At 48.8% G+C, this 25,921-nt stretch overlaps 4 protein-coding genes across 4 annotated transcripts; all 4 read left to right on the top strand.

Moving 5' to 3' along the window:
- Nucleotides 1–81: 81 nt before the first annotated feature.
- LOC139419293 (mucin-19-like) lies at nucleotides 82–15,749 on the top strand. Its single transcript, XM_071169242.1, has 12 exons — nucleotides 82–4,853; nucleotides 5,060–5,265; nucleotides 5,459–6,125; nucleotides 6,225–6,754; nucleotides 6,854–8,414; nucleotides 8,540–8,946; nucleotides 9,665–9,854; nucleotides 10,001–10,706; nucleotides 10,916–10,977; nucleotides 11,105–11,544; nucleotides 12,071–15,062; nucleotides 15,188–15,749. The coding sequence occupies exons 1-12, from the start codon at nucleotides 82–84 to the stop codon at nucleotides 15,747–15,749; spliced, it is 13,095 nt and encodes a 4,364-aa protein (XP_071025343.1).
- A 526-nt stretch (nucleotides 15,750–16,275) lies between these two features.
- Nucleotides 16,276–17,843, top strand: LOC139419294 (probable serine/threonine-protein kinase clkA). The gene is made up of 2 exons (XM_071169243.1): nucleotides 16,276–16,449; nucleotides 16,629–17,843. The coding sequence occupies exons 1-2, from the start codon at nucleotides 16,276–16,278 to the stop codon at nucleotides 17,841–17,843; spliced, it is 1,389 nt and encodes a 462-aa protein (XP_071025344.1).
- A 3,718-nt stretch (nucleotides 17,844–21,561) lies between these two features.
- On the top strand, nucleotides 21,562–23,024 carry LOC139419295 (probable serine/threonine-protein kinase clkA). Its single transcript, XM_071169244.1, has 2 exons — nucleotides 21,562–21,735; nucleotides 21,915–23,024. Exons 1-2 carry the CDS (start codon nucleotides 21,562–21,564, stop codon nucleotides 23,022–23,024), a joined length of 1,284 nt encoding a protein of 427 aa, XP_071025345.1.
- Nucleotides 23,025–23,062: 38 nt separating this feature from the next.
- Nucleotides 23,063–25,529, top strand: LOC139419296 (probable serine/threonine-protein kinase clkA). The gene is made up of 3 exons (XM_071169245.1): nucleotides 23,063–23,115; nucleotides 23,201–23,776; nucleotides 23,924–25,529. Exons 1-3 carry the CDS (start codon nucleotides 23,063–23,065, stop codon nucleotides 25,296–25,298), a joined length of 2,004 nt encoding a protein of 667 aa, XP_071025346.1. The 3' UTR covers nucleotides 25,299–25,529.
- The last annotated feature ends 392 nt before the right edge of the window (nucleotides 25,530–25,921 follow it).

Consider the following 25,921-nt stretch of genomic DNA (forward strand, 5'->3'; position numbering starts at 1 on the left):
ACAACCACAGCTGCACCAACGACAACCACACCTCAACCTACGGAGACCATAGATGTTTCCACAGTGACCTCAGCAACTAATATGGCACTTACATCAACAGCAGCTCCCACAACAACCACAACTGCACCCACAATAACCAAGAATGTTCCCACAACTACAGCAGCTCCAACAAAAGCTTCCACATCAACAACAGCTTCTCCAACAACAACCACAGCTTCTCCCACAACAATCACAGTTGCAGCAACAACAGCAAAAGCTGCAGCAACAACAACCGAAGTGCTGGCCTCAACAACCACAGCTGCTCCAACAACAACCACAGCTGCACAAACTACAACAATAGCTTCTCCCACAATAACCACAGCTTCTCTCACAACAACCACAGCGTCTCCCACAACAACCACAGCTTCTCCCACAACAAACACAGTTGCAGCTACAAAAACCACAGCTGCAGCAACAACAACTGAAGTGCTGGCCTCAACAACCACATCTACTCCAACAACAACCACAGCTGCACAAACTGCAACAACAGCTTCTCCCACAACAACCACAGCTTCTCTCATAACAACCACAGCGTCTCCCACAACAACAACAGCTTCTCCGACAACAAACACAGTTGCATCTACAAAAACCACAGCTGCAGCAACAACAACCGAAGTGCTGGCCTCAACAACCACAGCTACTCCAACAACAACCCCAGCTGAACAAACTACAACAACAGCTTCTCCCACAACAACCACTGCTTCTCCCACAACAACCACAGCTTCTCCCACAACAACCACAGCTTCTCCCACAACAACCACAGCTCCTACCACAACATTTACAGAATCTCCCACAACAACCACAGATGCAGCTACAACAACAAAAGCTTCAGCAAAAACAACCGAAGTGCTGGCCTCAACAACCACAGCTGCTCCAACAACAACCACAGCTGCACAAACGACAACCACAGCTTCTCCCACAACAACCACAGCTTCTCCCACAACAACCACAGCTTATCCCACAACAACCACAGCTTCTCTCATAACAACCACAGCGTCTCCCACAACAACCACAGCTTCTCCGACAACAAACACAGTTGCAGCTACAAAAACCACAGCTGCAGCAACAACAACCAAAGTGCTGTCCTCAACAACCACAGCTACTCCAACAACAACCACAGCTGAACAAACTACAACAACAGCTTCTCCCACAACAACCACAGCTTCTTCCACAACAACCACAGCTTCTCCCACAACAACCACAACTTCTCCCACAACAACCACAGCTGCTCCAACAACAATCACAGTTGCAGCTACAACAATAAAAGCTGCAGCAACAACAACTGAATCGCTGTCCTCAACAACCACAGATGCTCCAACAACAACCACAGCTGCACAAAGTACAACCACAGCTTCTCCCACAACAACCACAGCTTCTCCCACAACAACCACAGTTGCAGCTACAACAACAAAAGCTGCAGCAACAACAACCGAAGCTCTGGCCTCAACAACCACAGCTGCTCCAACAGCAATCACTGATTCTCCCACAAAAACCACAGCTTCTCCCACAACAACCACAGCTTCTCCCACAACAACCACAGTTTCTCCCACAACAACCACAGCGTCTCCCACAACAACCACAGTTGCAGCTACCACAACAAGAGCTGCAGCAACAACATCCGAAGCGCTGACATCAACAACCACAGCTGCACCTACTGCAACAACAGCTTCTCTCACAACAACTACAGATGCAACAACAATTCCTGTAACAACAACAATGGCTTCAACAACAACAGCAGCTCCAACAACAACAGAAGCCCCAACAACAACACCAGCTGCTACTACAACCACAGCTTCTCCCACAACAACCACAGCTTCTCCCACAACAACCACAGCGTCTCCCACAACAACCACAGTTGCAGCTACCACAACAACCTCATTTTCACCGTCGACAACCACAGCTGCACCAGCGGCAAATACAGCTCTTGTTACAACTACAGTAGCTCCTACAACAACAGCAACTCCAACAACAACCACTGCGGCTCCCAAACCAACCGCAGCTGCACCAACGACAACCACAGATTCACTTACAGCAACAACAGCTTCTCCCACTACAACCACAGCTGCACCAACAGCAACAACAGTTCCTGTTACAACTACAATGGCTCCTTCAACAACAGCAGCTTCAACAACAACCACAGCGTCTCCCACAACAACCACAGCTTCTCCAACAACAACCACAGCTGAACAAACTACAACAACAGCTTCTCCCACAACAACCACAGCTTCTCCCACAACAACCACAGCTTCTCACACAACAACCACAGCTTCTCCAACAACAACCACAGCTTCTCCCACAACAAACACAGTTGCAGCTACAAAACCCACAGCTGCAGCAACAACAACCGAAGTGATGGCCTCAACAACCACAGCTACTCCAACAACAACCACAGCTGAACAAACTACAACAACAGCTTCTCCCACAACAACCACAGCTTCTTCCACAACAACCACAGCTTCTCCAACAACAACCACAGCTTCTCCCACAACAACCACAGCTTCTCCAACAACAACCACAGCTGAACAAACTACAACAACAGCTTCTCCCACAACAACCACAGCTTCTCCCACAACAACCACAGCTTCTCGCACAACAACCACAGCTTCTCCAACAACAACCACAGAATCTCCCACAACAACCACAGTTGCAGCTACAACAACAAAAGCTTCACCAATAACAACCGAAGTGCTGGCCTCAACAACCACAGCTGCTCCAACAACAACAGCTTCTCCCACAACAACCACAGCTTCTCTCATAACAACCACAGCGTCTCCCACAACAACCACAGCTTCTCCCACAACAAACACAGTTGCAGCTACAAAAACCACAGCTGCAGCAACAACAACCGAAGTGCTGGCCTCAACAACCACAGCTACTCCAACAACAACCACAGCTGAACAAACTACAACAACAGCTTCTCCCACAACAACCACAGCTTCTTCCACAACAACCACAGCTTCTCCCACAACAACCACAGCTTATCCCACAACAACCACAGCTGCTCCAACAACAACTACAGATGCAACAACAATTCCTGTAACAACAACAATGGCTTCAACAACAACAGCAGCTCCAACAACAACAGAAGCCCCAACAACAACACCAGCTGCTACTACAACCACAGCTTCTCCCACAACAACCACAGCTTCTCCCACAACAACCACAGCGTCTCCCACAACAACCACAGTTGCAGCTACCACAAGAAAAGCTGCAGCAACAACATCCGAAGCGCTGGCATCAACAACCACAGCTGCACCTACTGCAACAACAGCTTCTCTCACAACAACTACAGATGCAACAACAATTCCTGTAACAACAACAATGGCTTCAACAACAACAGCAGCTCCAACAACAACAGAATCCCCAACAACAACACCAGCTGCTACTACAACAAACACAGCTGCACCAACGGCAACAACAGTTCCTGTTACAACTTCAATGGTTTCAACAACAACAGCAGCTCCAACAACAACCACAGCTCTACTTACAGCGACCACAGACGCTTCCACAACAACCTCATTTTCACCGTCGACAACCACAGCTGCACCAGCGGCAATTACAGCTTTTGTTACAACTACAGTAGCTCCTACAACAACAGCAACTCCAACAACAACCACTGCGGCTCCCAAAACAACCACAGCTGCACCAACGACAACCACAGATTCACCTACAGCAACAACAGCTTCTCCAACAACAAACACAGCTGCACCAACGGCAACCACAGATTCACTTACAGCAACAACAGCTTCTCCCACTAAAACCACAGCTGCACCAACAGCAACAACAGTTCCTGTTACAACTACAATGGCTCCTTCAACAACAGCAGATTCAACAACAACCACAGCTTCTCCCACAACAACCACAGCTTCTCCCACAACAACCACAGCTCCTACCACAACAACCACAGAATCTCCCACAACAACCACAGTTGCAGCTACAACAACAAAAGCTTCAGCAATAACAACCGAAGTGCTGGCCTCAACAACCTCAGCTGCACAAACGACAACCACAGCTTCTCCCACAACAACCACAGCTTCTCCAGCAACAACCACAGCAGCACAAACGACAACCACAGTTTCTCCCACAACAACCACAGCTGCTCCAACAACAACCACAGCTGCACAAACTACAACAACAGCTTCTCCCACAACAACCACAGCTTCTCTCATAACAACCACAGCGTCTCCCACAACAACCACAGCTTCTCCCACAACAAACACAGTTGCAGCTACAAAAACCACAGCTGCAGCAACAACAACCAAAGTGCTGGCCTCAAAAACAACAGCTTCTCCCACAACAACCACAGCTTCTCCCACAACAACCACAGATTCTCCCACAACAACCACAGCTTCTCCAACAACAACCACAGCTCCTACCACAACAACCACAGAATCTCCCACAACAACCACAGTTGCAGCTACAACAACAAAAGCTACAGCAATAACAACCGAAGTGCTGGCCTCAACAACCACAGCTGCTCCAATAACAACCTCAGGAGCACAAACAACAACCACAGCTTCTCCCACAACAACCACAGCTTCTCCCACAACAACCACAGCTTCTCCCACAACAACCACAGCTTCTCCCACAACAACCACAGCTTCTCACACAACAACCACAGCTTCTCCCACAACAACCACAGCTGCTCCAACAACAATCACAGTTGCAGCTACAAAAACCACAGCTGCAGCAACAACAACCGAAGTGCTGGCCTCAACAACCACAGCTACTCCAACAACAACCACAGCTGCTCCAACAACAATCACAGTTGCAGCTACAACAATAAAAGCTGCAGCAACAACAACTGAATCGCTGTCCTCAACAACCACAGATGCTCCAACAACAACCACAGCTGCACACAGTACAACCACAGCTTCTCCCACAACAACCACAGCTTCTCCCACAACAACCACAGTTGCAGCTACAACAACAAAAGCTGCAGCAACAACAACCGAAGCTCTGGCCTCAACAACCACAGCTGCTCCAACAGCAATCACTGATTCTCCCACAAAAACCACAGCTTCTCCCACAACAACCACAACTTCTCCCACAACAACCACAGTTTCTCCCACAACAACCACAGCGTCTCCCACAACAACCACAGTTGCAGCTACCACAACAAGAGCTGCAGCAACAACATCCGAAGCGCTGGCATCAACAACCACAGCTGCACCTACTGCAACAACAGCTTCTCTCACAACAACTACAGATGCAACAACAATTCCTGTAACAACAACAATGGCTTCAACAACAACAGCAGCTCCAACAAGAACAGAAGCCCCAACAACAACACCAGATGCTACTACAACCACAGCTTCTCCCACAACAACCACAGCTTCTCCCACAACAACCACAGCTGAACAAACTACAACAACAGCTTCTCCCACAACAACCACTGCTTCTCCCACAACAACCACAGCTTATCCCACAACAACCACAGCTTCTCCCACAACAACCACAGCTCCTACCACAACATCCACAGAATCTCCCACAACAACCACAGATGCAGCTACAACAACAAAAGCTTCAGCAAAAACAACCGAAGTGCTGGCCTCAACAACCACAGCTGCTCCAAAAACTACAGCTGCACAAACGACAACCACAGCTTCTCCCACAACAACCACAGCTTCTCCCACAACAACCACAGCTTCTCCCACAACAACCACAGCTTCTCTCATAACAACCACATCGTCTCCCACAACAACCACAGCTTCTCCGACAACAAACACAGTTGCAGCTACAAAAACCACAGCTGCAGCAACAACAACCGAAGTGCTGGCCTCAACAACCACAGCTACTCCAACAACAACCACAGCTGAACAAACTACAACAACAGCTTCTCCCACAACAACCACAGCTTCTTCCACAACAACCACAGCTTCTCCCACAACAACCACAGCTTCTCCCACAACAACCACAGCTGCTCCAACAACAATCACAGTTGCAGCTACAACAATAAAAGCTGCAGCAACAACAACTGAATCGCTGGCCGCAACAACCACAGATGCTCCAACAACAACCACAGCTGCACAAACTACAACCACAGCTTCTCCCACAACAACCACAGCTTCTCCCACAACAACCACAGTTGCAGCTACAACAACAAAAGCTGCAGCAACAACAACCGAAGCTCTGGCCTCAACAACCACAGCTGCTCAAACAGCAATCACTGATTCTCCCACAAAAACCACAGCTTCTCCCACAACAACCACAGCTTCTCCCACAACAACCACAGTTTCTCCAACAACCACAGCGTCTCCCACAACAACCACAGTTGCAGCTACCACAACAAGAGCTGCAGCAACAACAACCGAAGTGCTGGCCTCAACAACCACAGCTGCTCCAATAACAACCACAGCAGCACAAACAACAACCACAGCTTCTCCCACAACAACCACAGCTTCTCCCACAACAACCACAGCTTCTACCACAACAACCACAGAATCTCCCACAACAACCACAGTTGCAGCTACAACAACAAAAGCTACAGCAATAACAACCGAAGTGCTGGCCTCAACAACCACAGCTGCTCCAACAACAACAACAGCTGCACAAACGACAACCACAGCTTCTCCCACAACAACCACAGCTTCTCCCACAACAACCACAATTTCTCACACAACAACCACAGCTTCTCCCACAACAACCACAGCTTCTCCCACAACATCCAAAGCTCCTACCACAACAACCACAGAATCTCCCACAACAACCACAGGTGCAGCTACAACAACAAAAGCTTCAGCAATAACAACCGAAGTGCTGGCCTCAACAACCAAAGCTGCACAAATAACAACCACAGATTCTCCCACAAAAGCCACAGCTTCTCCAACAACAACCACAGCAGCACAAACGACAACCACAGCTTCTCCCACAACAACCAAAGCTGCTCCAACAACAACCACAGCTGCACAAACTGCAACAACAGCTTATCCCACAACAACCACAGCTTCTCTCATAACAACCACAGCTTCTCCCACAACAACCACAGCTTCTCCCACAACAACCACAGCTTCTTTCATAACAACCACAGCGTCTCCCACAACAACCACAGCTTCTCCCACAACAAACACAGTTGCAGCTACAAAAACCACAGCTGCAGCAACAACAACTGAAGTGCTGGCCTCAACAACCACAGCTACTCCAACAACAACCACAGCTGCACAAACTGCAACAACAGCTTCTCCCACAACAACCACAGCTTCTCTCATAACAACCACAGCGTCTCCCACAACAACAACAGCTTCTCCGACAACAAACACAGTTGCATCTACAAAAACCACAGCTGCAGCAACAACAACCGAAGTGCTGGCCTCAACAACCACAGCTACTCCAACAACAACCACAGCTGAACAAACTACAACAACAGCTTCTCCCACAACAACCACTGCTTCTCCCACAACAACCACAGCTTCTCCCACAACAACCACAGCTTCTCCCACAACAACCACAGCTCCTACCACAACATTTACAGAATCTCCCACAACAACCACAGATGCAGCTACAACAACAAAAGCTTCAGCAAAAACAACCGAAGTGCTGGCCTCAACAACCACAGCTGCTCCAACAACAACCACAGCTGCACAAACGACAACCACAGCTTCTCCCACAACAACCACAGCTTCTCCCACAACAACCACAGCTTCTCCCACAACAACCACAGCTTCTCTCATAACAACCACAGCGTCTCCCACAACAACCACAGCTTCTCCGACAACAAACACAGTTGCAGCTACAAAAACCACAGCTGCAGCAACAACAACCGAAGTGCTGGCCTCAACAACCACAGCTACTCCAACAACAACCACAGCTGCACACAGTACAACCACAGCTTCTCCCACAACAACCACAGCTTCTCCCACAACAACCACAGTTGCAGCTACAACAACAAAAGCTGCAGCAACAACAACCGAAGCTCTGGCCTCAACAACCACAGCTGCTCCAACAGCAATCACTGATTCTCCCACAAAAACCACAGCTTCTCCCACAACAACCACAACTTCTCCCACAACAACCACAGTTTCTCCGACAACAACCACAGCGTCTCCCACAACAACCACAGTTGCAGCTACCACAAAAAGAGCTGCAGCAACAACAACTGAATCGCTGTCCTCAACAACCACAGATGCTCCAACAACAACCACAGCTGCACACAGTACAACCACAGCTTCTCCCACAACAACCACAGCTTCTCCCACAACAACCACAGTTGCAGCTACAACAACAAAAGCTGCAGCAACAACAACCGAAGCTCTGGCCTCAACAACCACAGCTGCTCCAACAGCAATCACTGATTCTCCCACAAAAACCACAGCTTCTCCCACAACAACCACAACTTCTCCCACAACAACCACAGTTTCTCCCACAACAACCACAACGTCTCCCACAACAACCACAGTTGCAGCTACCACAACAAGAGCTGCAGCAACAACATCCGAAGCGCTGGCATCAACAACCACAGCTGCACCTACTGCAACAACAGCTTCTCTCACAACAACTACAGATGCAACAACAATTCCTGTAACAACAACAATGGCTTCAACAACAACAGCAGCTCCAACAACAACAGAAGCCCCAACAACAACACCAGCTGCTACTACAACCACAGCTTCTCCCACAACAACCACAGCTTCTCCCACAACAACCACAGCGTCTCCCACAACAACCACAGTTGCAGCTACCACAACAACCTCATTTTCACCGTCGACAACCACAGCTGCACCAGCGGCAAATACAGCTCTTGTTACAACTACAGTAGCTCCTACAACAACAGCAACTCCAACAACAACCACTGCGGCTCCCAAAACAACCACAGCTGCACCAACGACAACCACAGATTCACCTACAGCAACAACAGCTTCTCCAACAACAAACACAGCTGCACCAACGACAACCACAGATTCACTTACAGCAACAACAGCTTCTCCCACTAAAACCACAGCTGCACCAACAGCAACAACAGTTCCTGTTACAACTACAATGGCTCCTTCAACAACAGCAGCTTCAACAACAACCACAGCGTCTCCCACAACAACCACAGCTTCTCCCACAACAACCACAGCTTCTCCCACAACAACCACAGCTTCTCACACAACAACCACAGCTTCTCCCACAACAACCAAAGCTGCTCCAACAACAACCACAGCTGCACAAACTGCAACAACAGCTTCTCCCACAACAACCACAGCTTCTCTCATAACAACCCCAGCGTCTCCCACAACAAACACAGCTTCTCCCACAACAAACACAGTTGCAGCTACAAAAACCACAGCTGCAGCAACAACAACCAAAGTGCTGGCCTCAACAACCACAGCTACTCCAACAACAACCACAGCTGAACAAACTACAACAACAGCTTCTCCCACAACAACCACAGCTTCTCCCACAACAACCACAGATTCTCCCACAACAACCACAGCTTATCCCACAACAACCACAGCTCCTACCACAACAACCACAGAATCTCCCACAACAACCACAGTTGCAGCTACAACAACAAAAGCTTCAGCAATAACAACCGAAGTGCTGGCCTCAACAACCACAGCTGCACAAACGACAACCACAGCTTCTCCCACAACAACCACAGCTTCTCCCACAACAACCACAGTTTCTCTCATAACAACCACAGCGTCTCCCACAACAACCACAGCTTCTCCCACAACAAACACAGTTGCAGCTACAAAAACCACAGCTGCAGCAACAACAACCGAAGTGCTGGCCTCAACAACCACAGCTACTCCAACAACAACCACAGCTGCACAAACTGCAACAACAGCTTCTCCCACAACAACCACAGCTTCTCTCATAACAACCACAGCGTCTCCCACAACAACAACAGCTTCTCCCACAACAAACACAGTTGCAGCTACAAAAACCACAGCTGCAGCAACAACAACCGAAGCTCTGGCCTCAACAACCACAGCTGCTCCAACAGCAATCACTGATTCTCCCACAAAAACCACAGCTTCTCCCACAACAACCACAACTTCTCCCACAACAACCACAGTTTCTCCCACAACAACCACAACGTCTCCCACAACAACCACAGTTGCAGCTACCACAACAAGAGCTGCAGCAACAACATCCGAAGCGCTGGCATCAACAACCACAGCTGCACCTACTGCAACAACAGCTTCTCTCACAACAACTACAGATGCAACAACAATTCCTGTAACAACAACAATGGCTTCAACAACAACAGCAGCTCCAACAACAACAGAAGCCCCAACAACAACACCAGCTGCTACTACAACCACAGCTTCTCCCACAACAACCACAGCTTCTCCCACAACAACCACAGCGTCTCCCACAACAACCACAGTTGCAGCTACCACAACAACCTCATTTTCAACGTCGACAACCACAGCTGCACCAGCGGCAAATACAGCTCTTGTTACAACTACAGTAGCTCCTACAACAACAGCAACTCCAACAACAACCACTGCGGCTCCCAAAACAACCACAGCTGCACCAACGACAACCACAGATTCACCTACAGCAACAACAGCTTCTCCAACAACAAACACAGCTGCACCAACGACAACCACAGATTCACTTACAGCAACAACAGCTTCTCCCACTACAACCACAGCTGCACCAACAGCAACAACAGTTCCTGTTACAACTACAATGGCTCCTTCAACAACAGCAGCTTCAACAACAACCACAGCGTCTCCCACAACAACCACAGCTTCTCCCACAACAACCACAGCTTCTCCCACAACAACCACAGCTTCTCACACAACAACCACAGCTTCTCCCACAACAACCAAAGCTGCTCCAACAACAACCACAGCTGCACAAACTGCAACAACAGCTTCTCCCACAACAACCACAGCTTCTCTCATAACAACCCCAGCGTCTCCCACAACAAACACAGCTTCTCCCACAACAAACACAGTTGCAGCTACAAAAACCACAGCTGCAGCAACAACAACCAAAGTGCTGGCCTCAACAACCACAGCTACTCCAACAACAACCACAGCTGAACAAACTACAACAACAGCTTCTCCCACAACAACCACAGCTTCTCCCACAACAACCACAGATTCTCCCACAACAACCACAGCTTATCCCACAACAACCACAGCTCCTACCACAACAACCACAGAATCTCCCACAACAACCACAGTTGCAGCTACAACAACAAAAGCTTCAGCAATAACAACCGAAGTGCTGGCCTCAACAACCACAGCTGCACAAACGACAACCACAGCTTCTCCCACAACAACCACAGCTTCTCCCACAACAACCACCGTTTCTCTCATAACAACCACAGCGTCTCCCACAACAACCACAGCTTCTCCCACAACAAACACAGTTGCAGCTACAAAAACCACAGCTGCAGCAACAACAACCGAAGTGTTGGCCTCAACAACCACAGCTACTCCAACAACAACCACAGCTGCACAAACTACAACAACAGCTTCTCCCACAACAACCACAGCTTCTCCCACAACAAACACAGTTGCAGCTACAAAAACCACAGCTGCAGCAACAACAACCGAAGTGCTGGCCTCAACAACCACAGCTACTCCAAAACAAACCACAGCTGAACAAACTACAACAACAGCTTCTCCCACAACAACCACAGCTTCTTCCACAACAACCACAGATTCTCCCACAACAACCACAGCTTATCCCACAACAACCACAGCTCCTACCACAACAACCACAGAATCTCCCACAACAACCACAGTTGCAGCTACAACAACAAAAGCTTCAGCAATAACAACCGAAGTGCTGGCCTCAACAACCACAGCTGCACAAACGACAACCACAGCTTCTCCCACAACAACCACAGCTTCTCCCACAACAACCACAGTTTCTCTCATAACAACCACAGCGTCTCCCACAACAACCACAGCTTCTCCCACAACAAACACAGTTGCAGCTACAAAAACCACAGCTGCAGCAACAACAACCAAAGTGCTGGCCTCAACAACCACAGCTACTCCAACAACAACCACAGCTGAACAAACTACAACAACAGCTTCTCCCACAACAACCACAGCTTATCCCACAACAACCACAGCTCCTACCACAACAACCACAGAATCTCCCACAACAACCACAGTTGCAGCTACAACAACAAAAGCTTCAGCAATAACAACCGAAGTGCTGGCCTCAACAACCACAGCTGCACAAACGACAACCACAGCTTCTCCCACAACAACCACAGCTTCTCCCACAACAACCACAGTTTCTCTCATAACAACCACAGCGTCTCCCACAACAACCACAGCTTCTCCCACAACAAACACAGTTGCAGCTACAAAAACCACAGCTGCAGCAACAACAACCGAAGTGCTGGCCTCAACAACCACAGCTACTCCAACAACAACCACAGCTGCACAAACTGCAACAACAGCTTCTCCCACAACAACCACAGCTTCTCTCATAACAACCACAGCGTCTCCCACAACAACAACAGCTTCTCCGACAACAAACACAGTTGCATCTACAAAAACCACAGCTGCAGCAACAACAACCGAAGTGCTGGCCTCAACAACCACAGCTACTCCAACAACAACCACAGCTGAACAAACTACAACAACAGCTTCTCCCACAACAACCACTGCTTCTCCCACAACAACCACAGCTTCTCCCACAACAACCACAGCTTCTCCCACAACAACCACAGCTCCTACCACAACATCCACAGAATCTCCCACAACAACCACAGATGCAGCTACAACAACAAAAGCTTCAGCAAAAACAACCGAAGTGCTGGCCTCAACAACCACAGCTGCTCCAACAACTACAGCTGCACAAACGACAACCACAGCTTCTCCCACAACAACCACAGCTTCTCCCACAACAACCACAGCTTCTCCCACAACAACCACAGCTTCTCTCATAACAACCACATCGTCTCCCACAACAACCACAGCTTCTCCGACAACAAACACAGTTGCAGCTACAAAAACCACAGCTGCAGCAACAACAACCGAAGTGCTGGCCTCAACAACCACAGCTACTCCAACAACAACCACAGCTGAACAAACTACAACAACAGCTTCTCCCACAGCAACCACAGCTTCTTCCACAACAACCACAGCTTCTCCCACAACAACCACAGCTTCTCCCACAACAACCACAGCTGCTCCAACAACAATCACAGTTGCAGCTACAACAATAAAAGCTGCAGCAACAACAACTGAATCGCTGGCCGCAACAACCACAGATGCTCCAACAACAACCACAGCTGCACAAACTACAACCACAGCTTCTCCCACAACAACCACAGCTTCTCCCACAACAACCACAATTGCAGCTACAACAACAAAAGCTGCAGCAACAACAACCGAAGCTCTGGCCTCAACAACCACAGCTGCTCAAACAGCAATCACTGATTCTCCCACAAAAACCACAGCTTCTCCCACAACAACCACAGCTTCTCCCACAACAACCACAGTTTCTCCAACAACCACAGCGTCTCCCACAACAACCACAGTTGCAGCTACCACAACAAGAGCTGCAGCAACAACATCCGAAGCGCTGGCATCAACAACCACAGCTGCACCTACTGCAACAACAGCTTCTCTCACAACAACTACAGATGCAACAACAATTCCTGTAACAACAACAATGGCATCAACAACAACAATAGCTCCAACAACAACAGAAGCCCCAACAACAACACCAGCTGCTACTACAACCACAGCTTCTCCCACAACAACCACAGAATCTCCCACAACAACCACAGTTGCAGCTACAACAACAAAAGCTTCAGCAATAACAACCGAAGTGCTGGCCTCAACAACCACAGCTGCACAAACGACAACCACAGCTTCTCCCACAACAACCACAGCTTCTCCCACAACAACCACAGTTTCTCTCATAACAACCACAGCGTCTCCCACAACAACCACAGCTTCTCCCACAACAAACACAGTTGCAGCTACAAAAACCACAGCTGCAGCAACAACAACCGAAGTGCTGGCCTCAACAACCACAGCTACTCCAACAACAACCACAGCTGCACAAACTGCAACAACAGCTTCTCCCACAACAACCACAGCTTCTCTCATAACAACCACAGCGTCTCCCACAACAACAACAGCTTCTCCGACAACAAACACAGTTGCATCTACAAAAACCACAGCTGCAGCAACAACAACCGAAGTGCTGGCCTCAACAACCACAGCTACTCCAACAACAACCACAGCTGAACAAACTACAACAACAGCTTCTCCCACAACAACCACTGCTTCTCCCACAACAACCACAGCTTATCCCACAACAACCACAGCTTCTCCCACAACAACCACAGCTCCTACCACAACATCCACAGAATCTCCCACAACAACCACAGATGCAGCTACAACAACAAAAGCTTCAGCAAAAACAACCGAAGTGCTGGCCTCAACAACCACAGCTGCTCCAACAACTACAGCTGCACAAACGACAACCACAGCTTCTCCCACAACAACCACAGCTTCTCCCACAACAACCACAGCTTCTCCCACAACAACCACAGCTTCTCCGACAACAAACACAGTTGCAGCTACAAAAACCACAGCTGCAGCAACAACAACCGAAGTGCTGGCCTCAACAACCACAGCTACTCCAACAACAACCACAGCTGAACAAACTACAACAACAGCTTCTCCCACAACAACCACAGCTTCTTCCACAACAACCACAGCTTCTCCCACAACAACCACAGCTTCTCCCACAACAACCACAGCTGCTCCAACAACAATCACAGTTGCAGCTACAACAATAAAAGCTGCAGCAACAACAACTGAATCGCTGGCCGCAACAACCACAGATGCTCCAACAACAACCACAGCTGCACAAACTACAACCACAGCTTCTCCCACAACAACCACAGCTTCTCCCACAACAACCACAGTTGCAGCTACAACAACAAAAGCTGCAGCAACAACAACCGAAGCTCTGGCCTCAACAACCACAGCTGCTCAAACAGCAATCACTGATTCTCCCACAAAAACCACAGCTTCTCCCACAACAACCACAGCTTCTCCCACAACAACCACAGTTTCTCCAACAACCACAGCGTCTCCCACAACAACCACAGTTGCAGCTACCACAACAAGAGCTGCAGCAACAACATCCGAAGCGCTGGCATCAACAACCACAGCTGCACCTACTGCAACAACAGCTTCTCTCACAACAACTACAGATGCAACAACAATTCCTGTAACAACAACAATGGCATCAACAACAGCAATAGCTCCAACAACAACAGAAGCCCCAACAACAACACCAGCTGCTACTACAACCACAGCTTCTCCCACAACAACCACAGCTTCTCCCACAACAACCACAGCGTCTCCCACAACAACCACAGTTGCAGCTACCACAACAACCTCATTTTCACCGTCGACAACCACAGCTGCACCAGCGGCAAATACAGCTCTTGTTACAACTACAGTAGCTCCTACAACAACAGCAACTCCAACAACAACCACTGCGGCTCCCAAAACAACCACAGCTGCACCAACGACAACCACAGATTCACCTTCAGCAACAACAGCTTCTCCAACGACAAACACAGCTGCACCAACGACAACCACAGATTCACTTACAGCAACAACAGCTTCTCCCACTACAACCACAGCTGCACCAACAGCAACAACAGTTCCTGTTACAACTACAATGGCTCCTTCAACAACATCAGCTTCAACAACAACCACAGCTTCTCCCACAACAACCACAGCTGCTCCAACAACAACCACAGCTGAACAAACTGCAACAACAGCTTCTCCCACAACAACCACAGCTTCTCCCACAACAACCACAGCTTCTCACACAACAACCACAGCTTCTCCAACAACAACCACAGAATCTCCCACAACAACCACAGTTGCAGCTACAACAACAAAAGCTTCACCAATAACAACCGAAGTGCTGGCCTCAACAACCACAGCTGCTCCAACAACAACAGCTTCTCCCACAACAACAACAGCTTCTCTCATAACAACCACAGCGTCTCCCACAACAACCACAGCTTCTCCCACAACAAACACAGTTGCAGCTACAAAAACCACAGCTGCAGCAACAACAACCGAAGTGCTGGCCTCAACAACCACAGCTACTCCAACAACAACCACAGCTGAACAAACTACAACAACAGCTTCTCCCACAACAACCACAGCTTCTTCCACAACAACCACAGCTTCTCCCACAACAACCACAGCTTCTCCCACAACAACCACAGCTGCTCCAACAACAACTACAGATGCAACAACAATTCCTGTAACAACAACAATGGCTTCAACAACAACAGCAGCTCCAACAACAACAGAAGCCCCAACAACAACCATTGCTCTAACTACAGCGACAACAGCCACTTCCACATTGACCTCAGCTTCACCGTCGACAACCACAGCTTCACCTACAGAAACAACAGCTTCATCAACAACAGCCACAGCTGCACCAACGGCAACCATTGCGCTACCTACAGCAACAACAACCACTTCCACATTGACCTCAGCTTCACCTTCAACTTCTACAACAACAGCAGCTCCTACATCAACCCCAGCTTCTCCCAAAACAATCACAGCTGAACCAACAACAACCACAACTCCACCTAAATCGACAACTGCCACTACCACAATGAGCCCAGCTTCACCTTCAACTTCTACAACCACAGCTGCACCTACAGCAACAGCAGCTTCTCTCACAACAACTACAGATGCACCAACGGCACCAACAATTCCTGTTACAACAACATTGGCTTCAACAACAACAGCAGCTCCAACAACAACAGAAGCCCCAACAACAACACCAGCTGCTACTACAACAACCACAGCTGCACCAACGACAACCACAGCTCCACCTACGGTGACAACTACCACTACCACAATGAGCTCAGCTTCACCTTTGACAACCACAGCTGCACCTATAGCAAAAACAGCTTCTCCGACAACAACCACAGCTGCACCAACGGCAACAACAGTTCCTGTTACAACATCAATGGTTTCAACAACAACAGCAGCTTCAACAACAACCACAGCTCCATTTACAGCGAACACATACGCTTCCACAACAACCTCAGCTTCACCGTCGACAATCACAGCTGCACCAGCGGCAAATACAGCTCTTGTTACAACTACAGTTGCTCCTACAACAACAGCAACTCCAACAACAACCACAGCTGCACCAACGACAACGACAGATTCACCTACAGAAACAACAGCTTCATCAACAACAGCCACAGCTGCACCAACGGCAACAACAGTTCCTGTCACAACAACAATTGCTCCAACAACAACAGCAGCTCCAACATCAACCCCAGCTGCTCCCACAACAACCACAGCTGCACCAACGTCAACCATTGCTCTAACTACAGCGACAACAGCCACTTCCACATTGACCTCAGCTTCACCGTCGACAACCACAGCTTCACCTACAGCAGCAACAGCTTCTCCAACAACAACAACAGCTGCACCAACGGAAACAACAGGTCCCGTTACAAAAACAATGGCTCAAACAACAACAGCAGCTCCTACATCAACCCCAGCTGCTCCCAAAACAACCACAGCTTCTCCAACAACAAACATAGTTGCACCAACGACAACCACAGATTCACCTACAGCAACAACAGCTTCTCCCACTACAACCACAGCTGCACCAACAGCAACAACAGTTCCTTTTACAACTACGATGGCTCCTTCAACAACAGCAGCTTCAACAACAACCCCAGCTGCTCCCACAACAACCACAGCTTCTCCGACAACAAACACAGTTGCATCTACAAAAACCACAGCTGCAGCAACAACAACCGAAGTGCTGGCCTCAACAACCACAGCTACTCCAACAACAACCACAGCTGAACAAACTACAACAACAGCTTCTCCCACAACAACCACTGCTTCTCCCACAACAACCACAGCTTCTCCCACAACAACCACAGCTTCTCCCACAACAACCACAGCTCCTACCACAACATCCACAGAATCTCCCACAACAACCACAGATGCAGCTACAACAACAAAAGCTTCAGCAAAAACAACCGAAGTGCTGGCCTCAACAACCACAGCTGCTCCAACAACTACAGCTGCACAAACGACAACCACAGCTTCTCCCACAACAACCACAGCTTCTCCCACAACAACCACAGCTTCTCCCACAACAACCACAGCTTCTCTCATAACAACCACATCGTCTCCCACAACAACCACAGCTTCTCCGACAACAAACACAGTTGCAGCTACAAAAACCACAGCTGCAGCAACAACAACCGAAGTGCTGGCCTCAACAACCACAGCTACTCCAACAACAACCACAGCTGAACAAACTACAACAACAGCTTCTCCCACAGCAACCACAGCTTCTTCCACAACAACCACAGCTTCTCCCACAACAACCACAGCTTCTCCCACAACAACCACAGCTGCTCCAACAACAATCACAGTTGCAGCTACAACAATAAAAGCTGCAGCAACAACAACTGAATCGCTGGCCGCAACAACCACAGATGCTCCAACAACAACCACAGCTGCACAAACTACAACCACAGCTTCTCCCACAACAACCACAGCTTCTCCCACAACAACCACAATTGCAGCTACAACAACAAAAGCTGCAGCAACAACAACCGAAGCTCTGGCCTCAACAACCACAGCTGCTCAAACAGCAATCACTGATTCTCCCACAAAAACCACAGCTTCTCCCACAACAACCACAGCTTCTCCCACAACAACCACAGTTTCTCCAACAACCACAGCGTCTCCCACAACAACCACAGTTGCAGCTACCACAACAAGAGCTGCAGCAACAACATCCGAAGCGCTGGCATCAACAACCACAGCTGCACCTACTGCAACAACAGCTTCTCTCACAACAACTACAGATGCAACAACAATTCCTGTAACAACAACAATGGCATCAACAACAACAATAGCTCCAACAACAACAGAAGCCCCAACAACAACACCAGCTGCTACTACAACCACAGCTTCTCCCACAACAACCACAGAATCTCCCACAACAACCACAGTTGCAGCTACAACAACAAAAGCTTCAGCAATAACAACCGAAGTGCTGGCCTCAACAACCACAGCTGCACAAACGACAACCACAGCTTCTCCCACAACAACCACAGCTTCTCCCACAACAACCACAGTTTCTCTCATAACAACCACAGCGTCTCCCACAACAACCACAGCTTCTCCCACAACAAACACAGTTGCAGCTACAAAAACCACAGCTGCAGCAACAACAACCGAAGTGCTGGCCTCAACAACCACAGCTACTCCAACAACAACCACAGCTGCACAAACTGCAACAACAGCTTCTCCCACAACAACCACAGCTTCTCTCATAACAACCACAGCGTCTCCCACAACAACAACAGCTTCTCCGACAACAAACACAGTTGCATCTACAAAAACCACAGCTGCAGCAACAACAACCGAAGTGCTGGCCTCAACAACCACAGCTACTCCAACAACAACCACAGCTGAACAAACTACAACAACAGCTTCTCCCACAACAACCACTGCTTCTCCCACAACAACCACAGCTTATCCCACAACAACCACAGCTTCTCCCACAACAACCACAGCTCCTACCACAACATCCACAGAATCTCCCACAACAACCACAGATGCAGCTACAACAACAAAAGCTTCAGCAAAAACAACCGAAGTGCTGGCCTCAACAACCACAGCTGCTCCAACAACTACAGCTGCACAAACGACAACCACAGCTTCTCCCACAACAACCACAGCTTCTCCCACAACAACCACAGCTTCTCCCACAACAACCACAGCTTCTCTCATAACAACCACATCGTCTCCCACAACAACCACAGCTTCTCCGACAACAAACACAGTTGCAGCTACAAAAACCACAGCTGCAGCAACAACAACCGAAGTGCTGGCCTCAACAACCACAGCTACTCCAACAACAACCACAGCTGAACAAACTACAACAACAGCTTCTCCCACAACAACCACAGCTTCTTCCACAACAACCACAGCTTCTCCCACAACAACCACAGCTTCTCCCACAACAACCACAGCTGCTCCAACAACAATCACAGTTGCAGCTACAACAATAAAAGCTGCAGCAACAACAACTGAATCGCTGGCCGCAACAACCACAGATGCTCCAACAACAACCACAGCTGCACAAACTACAACCACAGCTTCTCCCACAACAACCACAGCTTCTCCCACAACAACCACAGTTGCAGCTACAACAACAAAAGCTGCAGCAACAACAACCGAAGCTCTGGCCTCAACAACCACAGCTGCTCAAACAGCAATCACTGATTCTCCCACAAAAACCACAGCTTCTCCCACAACAACCACAGTTTCTCCAACAACCACAGCGTCTCCCACAACAACCACAGTTGCAGCTACCACAACAAGAGCTGCAGCAACAACATCCGAAGCGCTGGCATCAACAACCACAGCTGCACCTACTGCAACAACAGCTTCTCTCACAACAACTACAGATGCAACAACAATTCCTGTAACAACAACAATGGCATCAACAACAGCAATAGCTCCAACAACAACAGAAGCCCCAACAACAACACCAGCTGCTACTACAACCACAGCTTCTCCCACAACAACCACAGCTTCTCCCACAACAACCACAGCGTCTCCCACAACAACCACAGTTGCAGCTACCACAACAACCTCATTTTCACCGTCGACAACCACAGCTGCACCAGCGGCAAATACAGCTCTTGTTACAACTACAGTAGCTCCTACAACAACAGCAACTCCAACAACAACCACTGCGGCTCCCAAAACAACCACAGCTGCACCAACGACAACCACAGATTCACCTTCAGCAACAACAGCTTCTCCAACGACAAACACAGCTGCACCAACGACAACCACAGATTCACTTACAGCAACAACAGCTTCTCCCACTACAACCACAGCTGCACCAACAGCAACAACAGTTCCTGTTACAACTACAATGGCTCCTTCAACAACATCAGCTTCAACAACAACCACAGCTTCTCCCACAACAACCACAGCTGCTCCAACAACAACCACAGCTGAACAAACTGCAACAACAGCTTCTCCCACAACAACCACAGCTTCTCCCACAACAACCACAGCTTCTCACACAACAACCACAGCTTCTCCAACAACAACCACAGAATCTCCCACAACAACCACAGTTGCAGCTACAACAACAAAAGCTTCACCAATAACAACCGAAGTGCTGGCCTCAACAACCACAGCTGCTCCAACAACAACAGCTTCTCCCACAACAACAACAGCTTCTCTCATAACAACCACAGCGTCTCCCACAACAACCACAGCTTCTCCCACAACAAACACAGTTGCAGCTACAAAAACCACAGCTGCAGCAACAACAACCGAAGTGCTGGCCTCAACAACCACAGCTACTCCAACAACAACCACAGCTGAACAAACTACAACAACAGCTTCTCCCACAACAACCACAGCTTCTTCCACAACAACCACAGCTTCTCCCACAACAACCACAGCTTCTCCCACAACAACCACAGCTGCTCCAACAACAACTACAGATGCAACAACAATTCCTGTAACAACAACAATGGCTTCAACAACAACAGCAGCTCCAACAACAACAGAAGCCCCAACAACAACCATTGCTCTAACTACAGCGACAACAGCCACTTCCACATTGACCTCAGCTTCACCGTCGACAACCACAGCTTCACCTACAGAAACAACAGCTTCATCAACAACAGCCACAGCTGCACCAACGGCAACCATTGCGCTACCTACAGCAACAACAACCACTTCCACATTGACCTCAGCTTCACCTTCAACTTCTACAACAACAGCAGCTCCTACATCAACCCCAGCTTCTCCCAAAACAATCACAGCTGAACCAACAACAACCACAACTCCACCTAAATCGACAACTGCCACTACCACAATGAGCCCAGCTTCACCTTCAACTTCTACAACCACAGCTGCACCTACAGCAACAGCAGCTTCTCTCACAACAACTACAGATGCACCAACGGCACCAACAATTCCTGTTACAACAACATTGGCTTCAACAACAACAGCAGCTCCAACAACAACAGAAGCCCCAACAACAACACCAGCTGCTACTACAACAACCACAGCTGCACCAACGACAACCACAGCTCCACCTACGGTGACAACTACCACTACCACAATGAGCTCAGCTTCACCTTTGACAACCACAGCTGCACCTATAGCAAAAACAGCTTCTCCGACAACAACCACAGCTGCACCAACGGCAACAACAGTTCCTGTTACAACATCAATGGTTTCAACAACAACAGCAGCTTCAACAACAACCACAGCTCCATTTACAGCGAACACATACGCTTCCACAACAACCTCAGCTTCACCGTCGACAATCACAGCTGCACCAGCGGCAAATACAGCTCTTGTTACAACTACAGTTGCTCCTACAACAACAGCAACTCCAACAACAACCACAGCTGCACCAACGACAACGACAGATTCACCTACAGAAACAACAGCTTCATCAACAACAGCCACAGCTGCACCAACGGCAACAACAGTTCCTGTCACAACAACAATTGCTCCAACAACAACAGCAGCTCCAACATCAACCCCAGCTGCTCCCACAACAACCACAGCTGCACCAACGTCAACCATTGCTCTAACTACAGCGACAACAGCCACTTCCACATTGACCTCAGCTTCACCGTCGACAACCACAGCTTCACCTACAGCAGCAACAGCTTCTCCAACAACAACAACAGCTGCACCAACGGAAACAACAGGTCCCGTTACAAAAACAATGGCTCAAACAACAACAGCAGCTCCTACATCAACCCCAGCTGCTCCCAAAACAACCACAGCTTCTCCAACAACAAACATAGTTGCACCAACGACAACCACAGATTCACCTACAGCAACAACAGCTTCTCCCACTACAACCACAGCTGCACCAACAGCAACAACAGTTCCTTTTACAACTACGATGGCTCCTTCAACAACAGCAGCTTCAACAACAACCCCAGCTGCTCCCACAACAACCACAGCTGAGGCAACAATAACGATAGCTCCACCTACAGCAACCACAGATGCTTCCACATCGACCTCAGCGTCACATTCAACAACCACAGCTGACCCTACAGCAACAGCTTTTCTCACAACAACCACAGCTACACCAACAGCACCAACAGTTCATGTTACAACAACAATGGCTCCAACAACCACAGCAGCTCCAACAACAACCCCTGCTGCTCCCACAACAACCACAGCTTCATCAACTACAACGACAGATTCACCTACAGAAACAACAGCTTCATCAACAACAGCCACAGCTGCACCAACGGCAACAACAGTTCCTGTCACAACAACAATTGCTCCAACACCAACAGCAGCTCCAACATCAACCCCAGCTGCTCCCACAACAACCACAGCTGCACCAACGACAACCATTGCTCTACCTACAGCGACAACAGCCACTTCCACATTGACCTCAGCTTCACCTTCGACAACCACAGTTTTACCTACAGCAACAACAGCTTCTCCAACAACAACAACAGCTGCACCAACAGAAACAACAGGTCCTGTTACAACAACAATGGCTCCAACAACAACAGCAGCTCCTACATCAACCCCAGTTGCTCCCAAAACAACCACAGCTGCACCAACGTCAACCATTGCTCTACCTACAGCGACAACAGCCACTTCCACATTGACCTCAGCTTCACCGTCGAGAACCACAGCTTCACCTACAGCAGCCACTGCTTCTCCAACAACAACAACAGCTGCACCAACGGAAACAACAGGTCCCGTTACAACAACAATGGCTCAAACAACAACAGCAGCTCCAACATCAACCCCAGCTGCTCCCAAAACAACCACAGCTCCACCTAAATCGACAACTGCCACTACCACAATGAGCTCAGCTTCACCTTCAACTTCTACAACCACAGCTGCACCTACAGCAACAACAGCTTCTCTCACAACAACTACAGATGCACCAACGGCACCAACAATTCCTGTTACAACAACAATGGCTTCAACAACAACAGCAGCTCCAACAACAACAGAAGCCCCAACAACAACACCAGCTGCTACTACAACAACCACAGCTGCACCAACGACAACCACAGCTCCACCTACGGTGACAACTACCACTACCACAATGAGCTCAGCTTCACCTTTGACAACCACAGCTGCACCTACAGCAAAAACAGCTTCTCCCACAACAACCACAGCTGCACCAACGGCAACAACAGTTCCTGTTACAACATCAATGGTTTCAACAACAACAGCAGCTCCAACAACAACCACAGCTCCACTTACAGCAACAGCTTCTCTCACAACAGCCACAGCCCCACCTACAGTTACCACAGATGCTTCCACAACAACCTCAGCTTTACCGTCGACAACCACAGCTGCACCAGCGGCAAATACAGCTCTTGTTGCAACTGCAGTAGCTCCTACAACAACAGCAACTCCAACAACAACCACAGCGGCTCCCACAACAACCACAGCTGCACCAATGACAACCACAGATTCACCTACAGCAACAACAGCTTCAACAACAACAAACACAGCTGCACCAATGACAACCACAGATTCACCTACAGCAACAACAGCTTCAACAACAACAAACACATCTGCACCAATGACAACCACAGATTCACCTACACCAACAACAGCTTCTCCTACTACAACCACAGCTGCACCAACAGCAACAACAGTTCCTGTTACAACTACAATGGCTCCTTCAACAACAGCAGCTTCAACAACCCCAGCTGCTCCCACAACAACCACAGCTGCAGCAACAATAACGATAGCTGCCCCTACAGCAACAACAGCTTTCCCCACAACAACCACAGCTACACCAACAACAACCTCAGATTCACCTACATCAACAACAGCTTCTCCAACAACAACCCCAGCTGCTCCCACAACAACCACTGCTTCATCAACTACATTGACAGATTCACCTACAGAAACAACAGCTTCATCAACAACAGCCACAGCTGCACCAACGGCAACAAAAATGCCTTCAACAACAACACCAGCTGCTCCTACAACAACCACAGCTGCACCAACGACAACCACAGCTCCACCTACGGCGACAACTGCCACTACCACAATGAGCTCAGCTTCACCTTCGACAACCACAGCTGCACCTACAGCAACAACAGCTTCTCCCACAACAACCACAGCTGTACCAACGACAATAACATTTCCTGTTACAACAACAATTGCTCCAACAATAACAGAAGCTCAAAAAACATCCCCAGCTGCACCAACAATAACCACAGCTCCACCTACATCGACCACAGATGCTAATACATCGAACTCAGCTTCACCTTCAACAACCACTACAGCAACTACAGCAACAGCAGCTTCTCTCACAACAACCACAGCTGCACCAACGGCAACCACAGTTCCTATTACAACAACAATGACTCCAACAAATGTAGCTCCAGAAGACCCAACAACAACACCAGCTGCTCCTACAACAACCATAGCTGAACCAACTACAACCACAGCTCCACCTACAGGGACAACAGCCACTTCCACAACGACCTCAGCTTCACTTTCGACAACCATAGCTGCATCTATAGCACCAGCTGCTTCTCCAACAACAGCCACAACAGCACCAACGACAACAACAATCCCTGTTAAACCTACAATGGCTCCAACAACAAGATCAGTTCCAACAACAACCCCTGCTGCTCCCACAGCAACCACAGCTGCAGCAACGACAACCACAACTCAACCTACAGCAACCACAGCTGCTTCCACAACAATCTCAGCTTCACCGTCGACAACCACAGCTGCACCAACGGCAACTACAGCTCTTGTTACAACTACAGTAGCTCCTACAACAACAGCAACTTCAACAACAACCCCAGCTGCTCCCACAGCAACCACACTTGCACCAACAACAACCACAGCTCTACCTACAG

The sequence above is a fragment of the Oncorhynchus clarkii genome, chromosome 10 (genome assembly GCF_045791955.1).
Source record: "Oncorhynchus clarkii lewisi isolate Uvic-CL-2024 chromosome 10, UVic_Ocla_1.0, whole genome shotgun sequence".
NCBI classification, from domain to species: domain Eukaryota; kingdom Metazoa; phylum Chordata; class Actinopteri; order Salmoniformes; family Salmonidae; genus Oncorhynchus; species Oncorhynchus clarkii.